Source organism: Rutilus rutilus (genome assembly GCF_951802725.1).
Source record: "Rutilus rutilus genome assembly, chromosome: 10".
NCBI lineage: Eukaryota > Metazoa > Chordata > Actinopteri > Cypriniformes > Leuciscidae > Rutilus > Rutilus rutilus.
This window is the reverse complement of record NC_140215.1, coordinates 19,451,924-19,465,092: the sequence shown is the minus strand read 5'-3', so window position 1 is coordinate 19,465,092 and position 13,169 is coordinate 19,451,924. Positions and strand designations below refer to the sequence as shown.

Genomic DNA, 13,169 nt, shown 5'->3' with positions numbered 1-13,169 from the left:
ATACGACGCCAGCCAGTATGTGGTGGAACTTGAATCTAATAATTCATGTTTATCATTTATGTTTTAAAACTTTTTCAAATAAGCGCACAAAACTAACTTTTTTTTTAATTGAGCAAAGAACACGTTTATCGTTTTATGAAGTATATGCTCTGAGAAATCTGCGCAAGTGCGCATGCGTATTGTAACCGCGCGTACAACCAAGGTTGCCAAAGGCCAATCAAAAATACCTCAAATCTAGCCCAATGACCCTAGTCCAAATATAAAAACGGAAACCATGCCAATCCCATACCTAAAATCCATATTTACAGTCACTGTTTGTTATGCACACAATTTTAACTTGAAAATCGCTATAGTAATCATTAACATATTTTGTTTTCATTTAAGGAGCTCACAGAGGCTCACATGCTAGTGTCCCTCCCTTACAAAACTCATAATAGGACAGTTTTATCATTAGTAGAATATGAAATATTTACAAGCATTTCAGGCGAATATATTTTTTGCAATCAATGTCAACCTCGCGGCGAGTTTGATATTGCGTTGAAAAACCGCGGAATTGGCAACCCTGCGTTACAACACGTTCAACATGTGATCTGTTATTAAACGCTTCAGGGGCGGGGCTCTGATTACCAACGTGCTCGTGGTTTATGACACTGCTTTTTAGTGGAAACGAGTGAGATTGTACTTTTTTACAGTCTATGGATCGTACTCATGTCTCTCTACCGAAACACAGTTTGGTTCCTGAAGGGTCTTCAGGAATATACAAAGTAAGTCATAATCGGTCTGTCTAATTTCGCCTCAGCCTGCCCATCACTTTGACATATAAACGGTTATTTCCCTAATTTCACCATCGATAGTTTGTGCATTGCTCTCTAGTTAAAGTCCAGTTTACTGTCACCAGGGGCGGTTATGAGGCAGCGGAGAGGCACTTCAGCGCGGCGGATCTGGAGGTGAGTGTGAGCGGCCGCTCGTTCATCATCACCGGAGCGAACAGTGGCATCGGGAAAGCCGCCGCCTACGAAATCGCTAAAAGAGGTGAGAACAAAGACGACTGCCATTAACTTCTACTCTTTAATAACTGATCAACTGGGAAGATCTTGCACATTCTGTCACCTTTGTTATGACAATTGAACGGTTCAACAAAAGGCACACAACAGTGACTCCTACTGGCAAATGATGTTTAGTGCTACTAAAAACCACAGCAATTCAAAGTTTTTTCAAACGATTTTGTTTTTCTTCAGGTGGGACAGTACATATGTTGTGCAGAAATAAAGATCGTGCGGAGGAGGCAAGAAAAGAGATCGTGGAGCAAAGTAAAAATGAGGTAAATGTCATGCTTTAAATCATTATTTCACATGCGTCTGAAAGCAGTGAACTCTGGTCTGAGTTTGTCTCGTGTGCTTTCAGAATGTCCATGTTCACCTAGTTGACATGTCCAGCCCCCGGAAAGTGTGGGAGTTTGCCAATGGATTCTCTCAGAAACACAATCTACATGCTTTGGTAAATGGTTTTAATTTGGATATATCAACATATCATAATAAGCTAACTCAATAAGTCACAAGAGGCTGAGTGCATAGCAAAATCACTGTATTGCACAGGGATATTGCTATTATAATGTGATGAACAGCACTATTATAAAATGGTGTGACAACTCTTAGTCTGAGCTATCCATTTTACAGTGTACAACAAAACATGTGTGATCTGTACATTTACATGCTGTCTCCACTTGTGATTTATTGTACTTGTAATTTGATTTATTACCATAGATCAATAATGCGGGTTGCATGGTCAATCAGAGAGAACTGACAGAGGATGGTGTGGAGAAAAACTTTGCGACAAACACACTTGGTAGGAAAGTTAATTCATGGTTTTTCTGATCTGATATTGATCATATCTTAACATTTTTCCAATATGCACCACAAAGTATGAGCTCTTACTACTTATACTACTTTATAATACTGAGTTACAAAGGTCAGAGGCTATCCCTCCTGGTAGAGAATGTTTTTAGGGTCTCCACTTAAAATCTAGAGATAAGATAATTGATCTTGTTTGTTTTGCAGGGACTTATATTCTGACGACAGCACTGATTCCTACACTGAAGAAGTCAGAGAATCCAAGAGTGGTGAGTGTGAAGAAATGCATCCGTTCTCCTGCCTCCTAATGAGTAGAGTAATAAACACACGCCGTTTGCAAACAGAGGCCGTGCCACCATTTATCTCTGTTTCCAAACACATTTACACTTACACCAGACAAGTATGACTTTAGTGACATGTTGGCAACTTTATGAATGTTTCAACAGAATTTCCCCCAAATTTATTTATTATCATTATGGGTAACACTTTACAATAAGGCATCATTTGTTGATATTAGTTAATGCATTAACTAACATGAACTAACAATGAGCAATATTTTTTACAGCATTTATTAACCTTTATGATGTTAATTAATACAAATGTTTGTTAGTTCTCAGTGCATTAACTAAATGTTAACAGATACAGCTTTTGCACTTAACAATGTATCATTAAATGCTGAGATTAACATTAACTGTGATTTAATAAATGCTGAAGAAGTATTTTTCATTGTTAGTTCATGTTAACCAATGTAGTTAACTAATGTTAACCAATGAAACCTTATTGTAAAGTGTTACAATTATTGTTTTGATTTGATTTTATAATTATTATTATTTTTGTTTTATTACAGATCACTGTGTCATCTGGTGGGATGCTAGTTCAGAAGCTGAATGTAGAGGACCTTCAGCTTGAGAAAGGCTCTTTTGACGGGACTATGGCTTATGCACAGAACAAGGTACTACTATAAATTATAAACTCAAATTGAAATCTGTCTGTTTTTTCTTCTTCTTCAGTAAAAACTTTGCACTGCATTTTTTTTTTACTCTTATTATTACTTCCATAGTCCATAGACTACAAAACCATCATACTTTTGGTGGCTAACCAATCCAGTCCATCAATGATAAAAAATAATAGTGGCACAAGACAACATGTTCCAGCAGCATCACCACTCTGCTTTTGTTACAATGACCATCATTTATTATTGTCACTGTGTAAGCTTTTTTACATTGTGCAGCCTGAGTTTATGTATATTTTTTTAATGGATTTAATATATTGTTTTGATGTTTTCAGTAAAAATAGTGTTAGTGTTAGCAAAAAAAATTTGACTGATGTAAACTGTGACCTTTCTCAGAGGCAGCAGGTGATCATGACAGAGCAATTGGCAGCTCAGCACAAGGAAATCCACTTCTCATCCATGCACCCCGGCTGGGCAGACACCCCAGGTGGGCAGCGTGTTTACATCAGTTATATACAGTAAGATATTGTGCAACTGCAGTCGCTAAAATATTGTTTCGGGTTTGTGTTCTGTCCACAGCGGTACAGTCATCCATGCCAGATTTTCATGCGAAAATGAAGAATAAGCTCCGTACTGAAGCTCAGGGTGCTGACACAGTGGTGTGGCTGGCTATATCAGATGCTGCCAGCAAACAGCCCAGTGGCCTCTTCTTCCAAGGTCAAGTATCTTTATAAAGTGTGCAGTTATTTGTCATTTAGCAGCAGTGTTGGGGGTAACGCAGCTAAACAGCACATTTAGATAAACAGCACATTTGTGCTGCTTCTTTTTTTTCCTGAAGTAAGAGTGTTGAACTTTCTTCTCAGGTGTCATATAACTTTTGGTGTAAAAGAGCCTTTACATTTGTCAAATACAGAACTTTTGTTTTTGTTATTATAAACCAAACAAGCAAGCCTAGACCAGGTGAGAAAAAGTAACTAAGTTACAAAATTAGTTACTTTTTAGGGAGTAACTTAATGTGGTAATGCAGTACTTTTAAAAGTCATTTTACCCAGCACTGTTTTGCAGAAAGTGTGTGTTAGTTTGCTGTTCACATCTTTTGAACATGTCTTTATGTATAGCAGACTAAAGATCTCTTTAACATGTAACTGAACTTTGACCTCTCTTCCACAAACTGATTCATCTGCAGACAGAAAAGCTGTTTCTACGCATCTACCTCTGGCCTTCTCCAGGTCTTCTCCAGCTGAAGACCAGAAGCTGATGACCACGCTGGAGGAGCTCGCTATGAAATTCAAGTGTTAATCGGTTGAGTTATTGGCCGAATCATTCCTCACGGAGATTGTGATATTCATTCTTAATAATGGTTAGAATTGCAGAGATGTGAGAAGCTCATGACAACCTAAAATGTATATTGAAAATATTTCATATTTCATATTCATATTTCATATTATTGTCCATTCTTCTGAACAAATACACTCCTAAATATGTTTTATTATACTAGTTTAAGGCTAGAAACTAATACATGCACTTCTGCTTTTGGAATGGCAATTGAATGACTTTCTTGATTTAAAAGTAAAATGGCGTCTGTGGTTAACATTATTCAAATGTGTTTTCTACATAAATTGCACACAGTCATACCCCTTAACATGAATTTTAAAGCTGCGAGATCAATTACCACAAGGTTTTGAGTTTGCTTGCTTGATGAATTGGACAACTATTGCAGTCTGTAAAAAAACAGATTATTTTGAATTAGCCTCACAGGCTGGTCAAGAAACTGACATCAAACTTAAACAGCTGTCTGAGAACATGATATACAACACTACCCATAACTCGTACTCACACTATCATAAAAATAGATGACTATGTAAACATGTTTCAAACTGAACAAATAAATGTGAAGATGAACATATAAACAAATGCCTCTTATATACACTTACAAATGAGTTTACAATTAACTAGCTAATTATTAACTAAAACTTACTGTATTTTATGTCAATTTGTGGCTATTGCCGTGATTTTTAATAAAATATAAAAATGAATCTCTGTCTGAATCTTTTAGGCAAATCATTATTTAAATTTTTATTAACAATTATGAGCTTTACATTAGACTTTCTTATCAAAACAACTGATCAAATCATGCTTATGCAGGATTTGAAATTATTCATATTCAATCATGTGACAAAAAATAAGGGCTTTTAATTCAAGGTGAACAAAAACTTCACTCCCATTACTTACATTACTGGTCAAAAGTTTGGGGTCAGTACGATTTTCTTTAATTAATACTTTTATTCCGCAATAACATGAAAATAATCAACAGTGACCGTAAATACATTTGTAATTTTACAAATAAAAAAATAAATGCTGTTATTTTGCTCACAGAATCCTGAAAATAAATGCATCAGTTTCCACAAAATATTGAGCAGCACAACGGTCAACACTGATCTTTTTTCTTTTGTCTTTTTTTTCTGAATACCAAATCAGCATATTCAAATGATTTCTGAAGGATCATGTGACACTGAAGACTGGAGTGACTGCAAATTCAGCTTTGCCATCAGCAATAAATTACTTTTTAAAATATATACAAATAGAATAAATGCAGCCTTTGTGAGCATAAGAGAACATAAAAAAAAAAAAAAACATTAAACAAAAAACTTACTGACCCCAAACTACAACGGTATACTTTAAAATGAAAATTTTCATTTTAGTCAAATGAGTCCTTTTCAAAAACACTAATCTCGCCATAACCATTCAGCTGTAGTGTTTCACATATTGTGGCTTTACAGTGACCTGTTAAAAATGCTCAAATGTCCATATTGTGTTATAGGACAGGACACTCACTTTGCAAGTCATCATGGAAGCCTTGCTTGATTTAACATACAGCAAAAATTGTGCCTGAGGAAAGATATCAAATTTCTCATTGCCATTGAAAGAATGAAATGCCGTGAATGTTTCTTACAGTAATGAGATGTCTATGAAACATCAGCTTTAATCAAACCAAACACAATATTATTACACTAAAGCATTACTGAATTTTACCCTGTATAAACAACAACACCTGTGATTATGTGTATGTTTAATTCTCCTATTAAATTTACTGGTGTAAAAATATCAGTAAAATTAAGTGCTTACATTTAAAGAGTCAAGATTAACAGATCATGACCAAGAGTCAATAGCAGACAGTATTTTCCCATGCCAAAACCACTGATTGATGTGCAGTAAAGGCACTTGAATATAAAAACAGTTCCAGCATGCTTTGATGCAATATCAGGAGGATTCATTTGTGTTTGGGATAAGACATAAGATGATGAAATATATTTCACAGACAACATAACATTAGGTCATGTCAATATAAACAACTAGAACTAAGCAGATTTAGACTGGACAGTATTTACATGTTTGTTTCCATAACCCACGTACACATGCACAAATACATACAAATGCACATGCTCAGTTTAAACCATCAGTTAAATCTCATGATATCCTTGAGTTTTTCCACCATGAGATGAAGCTGCCCATGGAAAGGGACCTGAACTCTGAACGTTCTCCATGGTTCAGGATCAGAAGATGATTCTCATGATACCACTGGAGTCATGTCCCATAGCTGCATGTGAACACACCACAGATTTTAGAATGATTTCAATCTCCAGCCACAATTTATTAAACAGTACACTCACACTCTTGTGTGAGAACAGTGACCGACCTTGATGACTTTGTCTGTCCCGGAGGTGAGGAGCCAGCCTCTGGTTGGTTCATACTGCATATGTATGATGCTGTGCTTACTGTCATGGAACGTTGCAGTGGGCGCCCGTCTGGACAAGAAGAAAGCTTTGGGTGATCCTATCATTTGAGACAGTCAAAACATTGAAGACAATCAAAATTTGACTTACTCCTCATCTGTAATGGAGTCGTGACAACTGTCACAAACCCGCACTTCAAACTCAAATCCCATGAGAGGAATCGTGGAACGTTTAGAGGAGCACTTTCCACAAACGGCCTGGCCACACTTCCTGCAGTGATGCTGGGAAAGAGAGCAAAATCAAGCTGCTTCAAATTATATTAAAGATTTGGCTGAATAAAGTACTGCAAACAATCATTGAACTAAACCAGGAAAAACTATTCTTCATGCATTTACAGTCCTCAGATACATTTATTTTATGCTAAAATATTTTTAAACTTAATTAGAAATTTGTATTTTAAAACTTGTTTTAAGACATTTTTAAACTATGCAATACCCACTACTGTTCAAAAGTTTTGGTAAATAAATAAAACACACAAGTATGCATTCAATTAATTTAAAGTGACAGTAAAGACATTTACACTGTTACAAAAGATTTCTATTTCAAATAAATGCTGTTCTTTTGAACTTTCTATTCATCAAATAATCCTGAAAAAAACATCATTGATTCTACAAAGATTTCAAGCTGCACAACTACATTGATAATAATAAGAAATGTTTCTTGAGCAGCAAATCAGCATATTAGAATGATTTCTGAAGGATCATGTGACACTGAAGACTGGAGTAATGATGCTGAAATGATTCAACATTGCCATCACAGGAAAATATATTGCATCTTAAAATATATTAAAATAAAAAAATTGTATTGATTTTACACAAGATTATTGTTTTCATATATTTTTATTCATTTCTTCAAATAAATGTGGCCTCGGTGAGCATAAGAAACTTTCTTCAAAAACATGAAAAAAAATATTTTAAACAGTACTGTAATGCATATTCTATAAAAGTCTTTAGATTTTCAAATAATTCTATTTTGTTTTAAAGATGTTTCGATTTTTTGTTTAAGATTTTGCTGTAAAATAAGACAAAATATTGATTAAAATTATTATTATTATCTTTTTTTTTTTTTTTTTTTACCATGTACAATCTATGTTTTTATGTGCAGTACCTGCCGGAGACCAATTTTCTTACTGTCCCACATCTGTTTGAAATTCCAGAAGAACGGCTGTTCACACTTCTGGCACGAGTCACTGTCAAGCCACTCCGGGGTCTGAGATAAAGAACAGATGAGGACATGCTGAAACTATGTAAACAGACATATGTAACTAACATAAATATCACACATCCTGTTGACAGAGACAATCCCTTTCGTCCTAGATGATACTTTCTAGCTCTACATCTCTCTCACCTCTTGTCGTGTGACGTCCATGTTCCAGATAACTATTCCTCCATCTGAGCCACAGGAAATGAGCTGACGAGTGTGAGGAGCGTAACACAAGCCCTGCACTTTATCGCTGTCACACACACAGACACAAATATTAGGACATGACACCCATGCTTTCTTAAGTCTCATATCTTAAATACATGACAACAATTTATCCATGTCCTACTTGTGTCCCTGCAGTTCAATGGCTGTGCCTTTCCGGCCTCCAATGTCCCACATGATGATTGAATGATCAGAACTTCCAGAGAATAAAACCCTTTGCACAGGATCCCAAGACAGGGACGTAACATTGCCTGCACACATTCAGGGTCAATGTTAAAAGATTCAATAAGATGTATATTTACAGCGTGCAAGGTTAGTTACAGTGCAAGTAATGGGATACTTCTTTCCATTATACAATATTATGTGGATGCATGCATGAAGATTAGTATATTTTGTATATCCTGTGGTTATGAGGACTTGAAGGCTTCTTAAAGGGGGACATGATGATATTTCTGTTACTCTGGCACAGTATTGTCATCCTGGCCACCAGGGGACGCCATCCACACTAGAATGACTGGAGGTAGTCATTCACCCTTGGTACACTGAGGACTTGTTTGTTGGTTAATTTGCTTATTTGTACTGACCAACTGCTTTCCTTTCATGCTATGTTAATTAGTTATATTGTTAATAGGCAACCATTTATCATGTTGCTTGGTTTCATGCCACCACTTTTTTCTGCTTTCTGCAGTTTATGTTTGTACTTGAAGCCCCATAAAGTAGTTACTTTATTTACTTGCTTGAAGTGCTCGAGATGTGTGAATGAATCTCTACACTTCAATTGACCAGCAAATGGCAAAATGTGTCTGGGCTAATGGTGAAAGATTGTGCTGACACTTGTGAAAAGTGTGTCTATTTGTAAAGTGCTGTTTGCGGAAGCACCTGTGTGGCCTTTAAAGGTGGTAACAAGGCTGCAGTTGTCCTGCTCCAGCTTCAGGATTGTCACTTGTCCGGAAAGATCTCCAACGAAGGCATGTCTGGTCTCCACATCAAATCTTACACAGATCGTCAAGAAGCCCACACTATAAAATTTCAGAACCCCTCATGAATCTCTTCTTATCTATTAATGATCTTCTATCATTGATTTCCTTCGGATGGTCAAAATAATAGTGAGACAGTTCTCATGTTCCACAGACCATTTTGGAACACCATGAGGGTGAGTACATTATGACAGAATTTTCAATTTGGGCAAAGTATCTTTTTATCTAGGTATATTTGTAATATAAATTACACATAATTGGTGCTTTTGTTGTTTTGATTTCAAGCAGAAAAAAACAAGCAATAATTTAAGGAAGCTTATTTCCTTATAAAGAAAAAGTAAATTCAACCAAATCAAGTCTTTCATCAGAAGACAGCACAAACTGAAAATAGTAACAGTGACTGCTCATATTTTATAAACACGGAATAAAAACTTGTGAGATATTTCATATCTGAAGTGGCGTAAGAATGGATACTGTAGTCCAGAAACCCATGCTGTGGTCCTGTACGTGCCCAGCTGCTGTCCGCTCTCTGAGCAGTGCCATGTAAAGCTCTTGTCCTGACCTGTGCTTAGAACCCACTCCATCTCTAAGACGAACAGCACCACAGTCACGACACCCTGATGAGCTAACACAAACAAAAGACAAAACACAATAAACAAAGCAGGAAGGGAGCACTTTACCACATTCAAAAAAAAAAAAAAAAAATGACAGGGAATTATGCTCTCACATATAATATTAATGATACAGCAGAAAGTCACATAATATCAGAGATTGGATTTCAGTAACGAACCAGCGGACTACAACCAAAGCACTTATTATACTTCACTCTGTGTGTCTACTTCATTAATGTTTTCATTTATCTGTGTTGAGAGCATTACTTAATGACTTGCATTAAAAGGTTAGCTAGCTGTTTCACAATAATGTCATTCTAGGCCATAATGATACACTGTGATTGAAAGCTGATTGTTCAGAGTATGTACTGAATAATAAAGTTGCCCTGCATATATATTGGTTTCTACAGAACTGACCTGACTACAATTATGTGGATGGCTATTAAAGGATTAGTCGTCTATTGTTCTTTGGTTGCTGTTATATGAATGGAACCAGAATATGAATCATGTTGTTTTAGAATAACATCCAAAAAGACCAAGTATATATATATATATATATATATATATATATATATTTGTATTGTATAGTGTTTTGTTGGTCATACAACGAAATTCAGTGGGATCCAAAGAGGAAAGTAAGTCATACAAGTTTAGAACAACATGAGGGTGAGTAAATGATGACAGACTTTTCATTTTTGGGTGAACTATCCATTAAAGGATTAAAAAAATAAATAAAAAATCCCCAAAATGACCAGACACTTTACTAATTAGGCCTTTTTGCACGTTCATATGATTTAAGTTAAGAAAACAAACTAGATTTGTGACTCACCCTGATATGTTCGCGCAGGAGTCATCTGGTTGTAGTCCTCCGATAGGACAAACTCCTGGAAAGAGAAACTCCTGGCTTAATGAAGCTTAGGAATGTATCTTACAACCGCTAGTGACATTTACAGCTACATAGAAAACAGGTTTGTGTAAGAATACTGCAGCAGTGCCACTTATAATGTGGTTGACGATAATAAATGTTTAATGAACATACCGATACTGTGCCATTTTCCAACCCTACTGAGATCCTCCTTGTCTCTGGGTTAAATGACATACATGAACAAGCCACTGCAACATAAGAAAGTCAATGAATATGAGTTTCTTCTATCCTACAAAATCCATTGATAGCCATTCAACTATAAACATAAACCCTCTACTGAGAGTCAGTGACCTCTTAGCCATAGTCTGCAATAGTTAACTAGAAAGCAAGCAAAACTGTGACATCATTGCTGAGAAATAAAACTGCTGTCTGAACATGAACACAAGCAGAAGTTCATGCCCACACTGGTTTCACTTCACCTTTTTACTTTGATAGTAAAATTCCTGAAGTTATTTGGTTGTATGTCCCATAATGTTGAGATCTATGTAGCTGTATTGGCTCTCAGAAAGCTGCCCAGGAACTGTGTTGAACTCACCAGGCATTGTGTGATAGACACTGGGCCAGTACTGACCACTGTCCCTCTTCAGCCACACACGGATTGTCCTAAAAATGATAACAAGCAAGCAACTAAATAATAATCTTGATCATCAAATTTTGTATATTTAGCAGAACCTTACTTACCAACATGACATGCAATACAGTGCACAAATTACCCGGACGGACAGTTAAGAACACGTCGCTGGCTAAGATAAGTCCTAATCACCTTAATCGCCAGACACAATAAGACTTCAAACTAAATTTGGTTGCCAAGTAAAAAATAAAATAAAATAAAAACATAGCCAGGATCAGGGCTGCCACAATCATTTGTGTTTCTTAAGTTTAGTTACTTTTTAAATAAAAAAGATATAAGAAAATAGAAAATATGAAAAAAATTGGCTGTCAAATTCAGTACTCCAGTTTAGACTAAACAGTTAACACACACGCGTATGTTTGTGAATTGAGAGTTACTAATATATATATATATATATATATATATATATATAAATAATATTAGTAATTCTTTAATCTATTCACCAAAAAAATCATACATAATTGATATTGTCATTCATCATTTATATGGTCACTAATCACTTTTACACTTTATTAATAATTACCCTTCTTATTGAAAACGAGACTGACAGCAATGTCCATCGGTCACAAACAAAATGTTTCGTTCGGCCAGTTCGTTCACGAAAGAGATTCAGTGTCGCTCCGAATCTTTATGTAAATCAAATCAGCGATTTTTTTTTTTTTTTTTCTTCCAGTTAGGGCTTTCTGATCATTTCTGTCAGTCTTTAAACTGGCAGGAAAAGGTAGTCACGCGCTTCAAATGGGTCACAAAATCGTTCACTTAAAAGATTCTCTCAAATACACCGATTCGCCCACGAACGTACGCCACTCAGAAAAGATCCGCAGGCGAATGATCGGCAATACTTACAGCAAACACGCGCAAACGGAGATCATCGATAGCCGCAGCTTAAATGAGCTGTACGTGTTTGCATATTACAGCCTCTTTATTATCCTCCATTTGTACTCCCTCTATGACAAGCATATTCTTTAGTTTATCGTTTATTCAACCAAAAATAAATAAAAAAATCGACCATACAGGACACGTGCATTTTATGTTACAATGTATTACTGTGTCATTGCTGCTTATAAGATTATTGTGTACATGACGTGGTTTGCGTATATTCTGCATTGTAATTCTCGTAATTGTTTTGGGTTTCTAAGACACGCGTGCTGCTGACCTGTCTTGAGATACGCTGATAACCCCGTCCTCTTTGGGGATGATCACAGCCGTATTCACCACATCTTGGAAACCCTCGATCTTACTCAACAGGACGGGCTTTCGCGTCTGCGGACGGGGAATCTCTGCCGCCATGGCGCTGTAGTTTCTCCGTCACCTGAATCCTCCTCTCTCGGCTGCATAACACGCTGAGGTCGTGTTATTAGACCTGCAGCACGGTGAAGTGTGACGAGCGGGGATGCTGCAAGTCAGCTGATTACCTCTCACACAAATTTTCTGTTTAGTGAAACACGATCTCTATGCCATGTCATCTGAATACATAAGCGTGTTCTTCTCGCTCTCTGCCCGTGTAACCAGACGATCCGACTTTTGAATGAATCACAGATGTATGCGTTTGCGATGTGCAGTGTTGACTCTGACGAATACCAAATGTGTAGAACAGGAAGTTGAACTTCATTCTTTTTTTTTTCCACTTCATTGACATTTGTAGATGAGCATTGTTTAATTGCACCAAATATTGTACAACGGTGCCAATTGTTCAATGCCTGTATAATGAATTCAATCATTTATGTTAGTTTAATCTGTTTTCTTTTTTCCCCTCAACATTTCTAAATAATAATTGGGTCTAAACAATAAAAACACAGACTCTATTTATAGTTCGGCTTTATCATATCATGTGCAGACAGACACCACAGAACTATTGTTCATTCTCTTATCTCTACAAGAAAGCCTAACTAAATGTCTGCATCCCTTGCATTTAATGAGTTTTGTCTTGTAAGTGTTTTTTTTAATATCCCAAATCATTTTGCAGATTATGTGGCTCATATTGTTTGGTAACATGATGAATTT

At 36.2% G+C, this 13,169-nt stretch overlaps 2 protein-coding genes across 2 annotated transcripts; one reads left to right on the top strand and one right to left on the bottom strand.

Moving 5' to 3' along the window:
* Positions 1–566: 566 nt before the first annotated feature.
* On the top strand, positions 567–4,819 carry dhrs12 (dehydrogenase/reductase (SDR family) member 12). Its single transcript, XM_084420640.1, has 10 exons — positions 567–764; positions 899–1,032; positions 1,239–1,321; positions 1,405–1,497; positions 1,764–1,845; positions 2,058–2,119; positions 2,698–2,802; positions 3,199–3,289; positions 3,382–3,519; positions 3,989–4,819. The coding sequence occupies exons 1-10, from the start codon at positions 709–711 to the stop codon at positions 4,099–4,101; spliced, it is 957 nt and encodes a 318-aa protein (XP_084276766.1). The 5' UTR covers positions 567–708; the 3' UTR covers positions 4,102–4,819.
* Positions 4,820–5,745: 926 nt separating this feature from the next.
* Positions 5,746–12,747, bottom strand: wdfy2 (WD repeat and FYVE domain containing 2). The gene is made up of 12 exons (XM_084420639.1): positions 12,322–12,747; positions 11,070–11,137; positions 10,649–10,722; positions 10,439–10,493; positions 9,473–9,623; positions 8,901–9,013; positions 8,146–8,272; positions 7,944–8,049; positions 7,704–7,805; positions 6,687–6,817; positions 6,500–6,608; positions 5,746–6,400 (listed from the first exon to the last, which is right to left on the bottom strand). Exons 1-12 carry the CDS (start codon positions 12,453–12,455, stop codon positions 6,371–6,373), a joined length of 1,200 nt encoding a protein of 399 aa, XP_084276765.1. The 5' UTR covers positions 12,456–12,747; the 3' UTR covers positions 5,746–6,370.
* Positions 12,748–13,169: the final 422 nt, after the last annotated feature.

Excerpts from the sequence above, each read along its gene's own strand:
- dhrs12 (XM_084420640.1), top strand. The coding sequence starts at position 709 with ATGTCTCTCTACCGAAACACAGTTTGGTTCCTGAAGGGTCTTCAGGAA. Across the intron at positions 1,033-1,238 it reads CTACGAAATCGCTAAAAGAG|GTGGGACAGTACATATGTTG; the intron begins GTGAGAACAAAG and ends GTTTTTCTTCAG. Across the intron at positions 3,520-3,988 it reads CAGTGGCCTCTTCTTCCAAG|ACAGAAAAGCTGTTTCTACG; the intron begins GTCAAGTATCTT and ends ATTCATCTGCAG.
- wdfy2 (XM_084420639.1), bottom strand. The coding sequence starts at position 12,455 with ATGGCGGCAGAGATTCCCCGTCCGCAGACGCGAAAGCCCGTCCTGTTG. Across the intron at positions 10,494-10,648 it reads TGGAAAATGGCACAGTATCG|GAGTTTGTCCTATCGGAGGA; the intron begins GTATGTTCATTA and ends TTCTCTTTCCAG. Across the intron at positions 7,806-7,943 it reads TGGACGTCACACGACAAGAG|ACCCCGGAGTGGCTTGACAG; the intron begins GTGAGAGAGATG and ends TCTTTATCTCAG.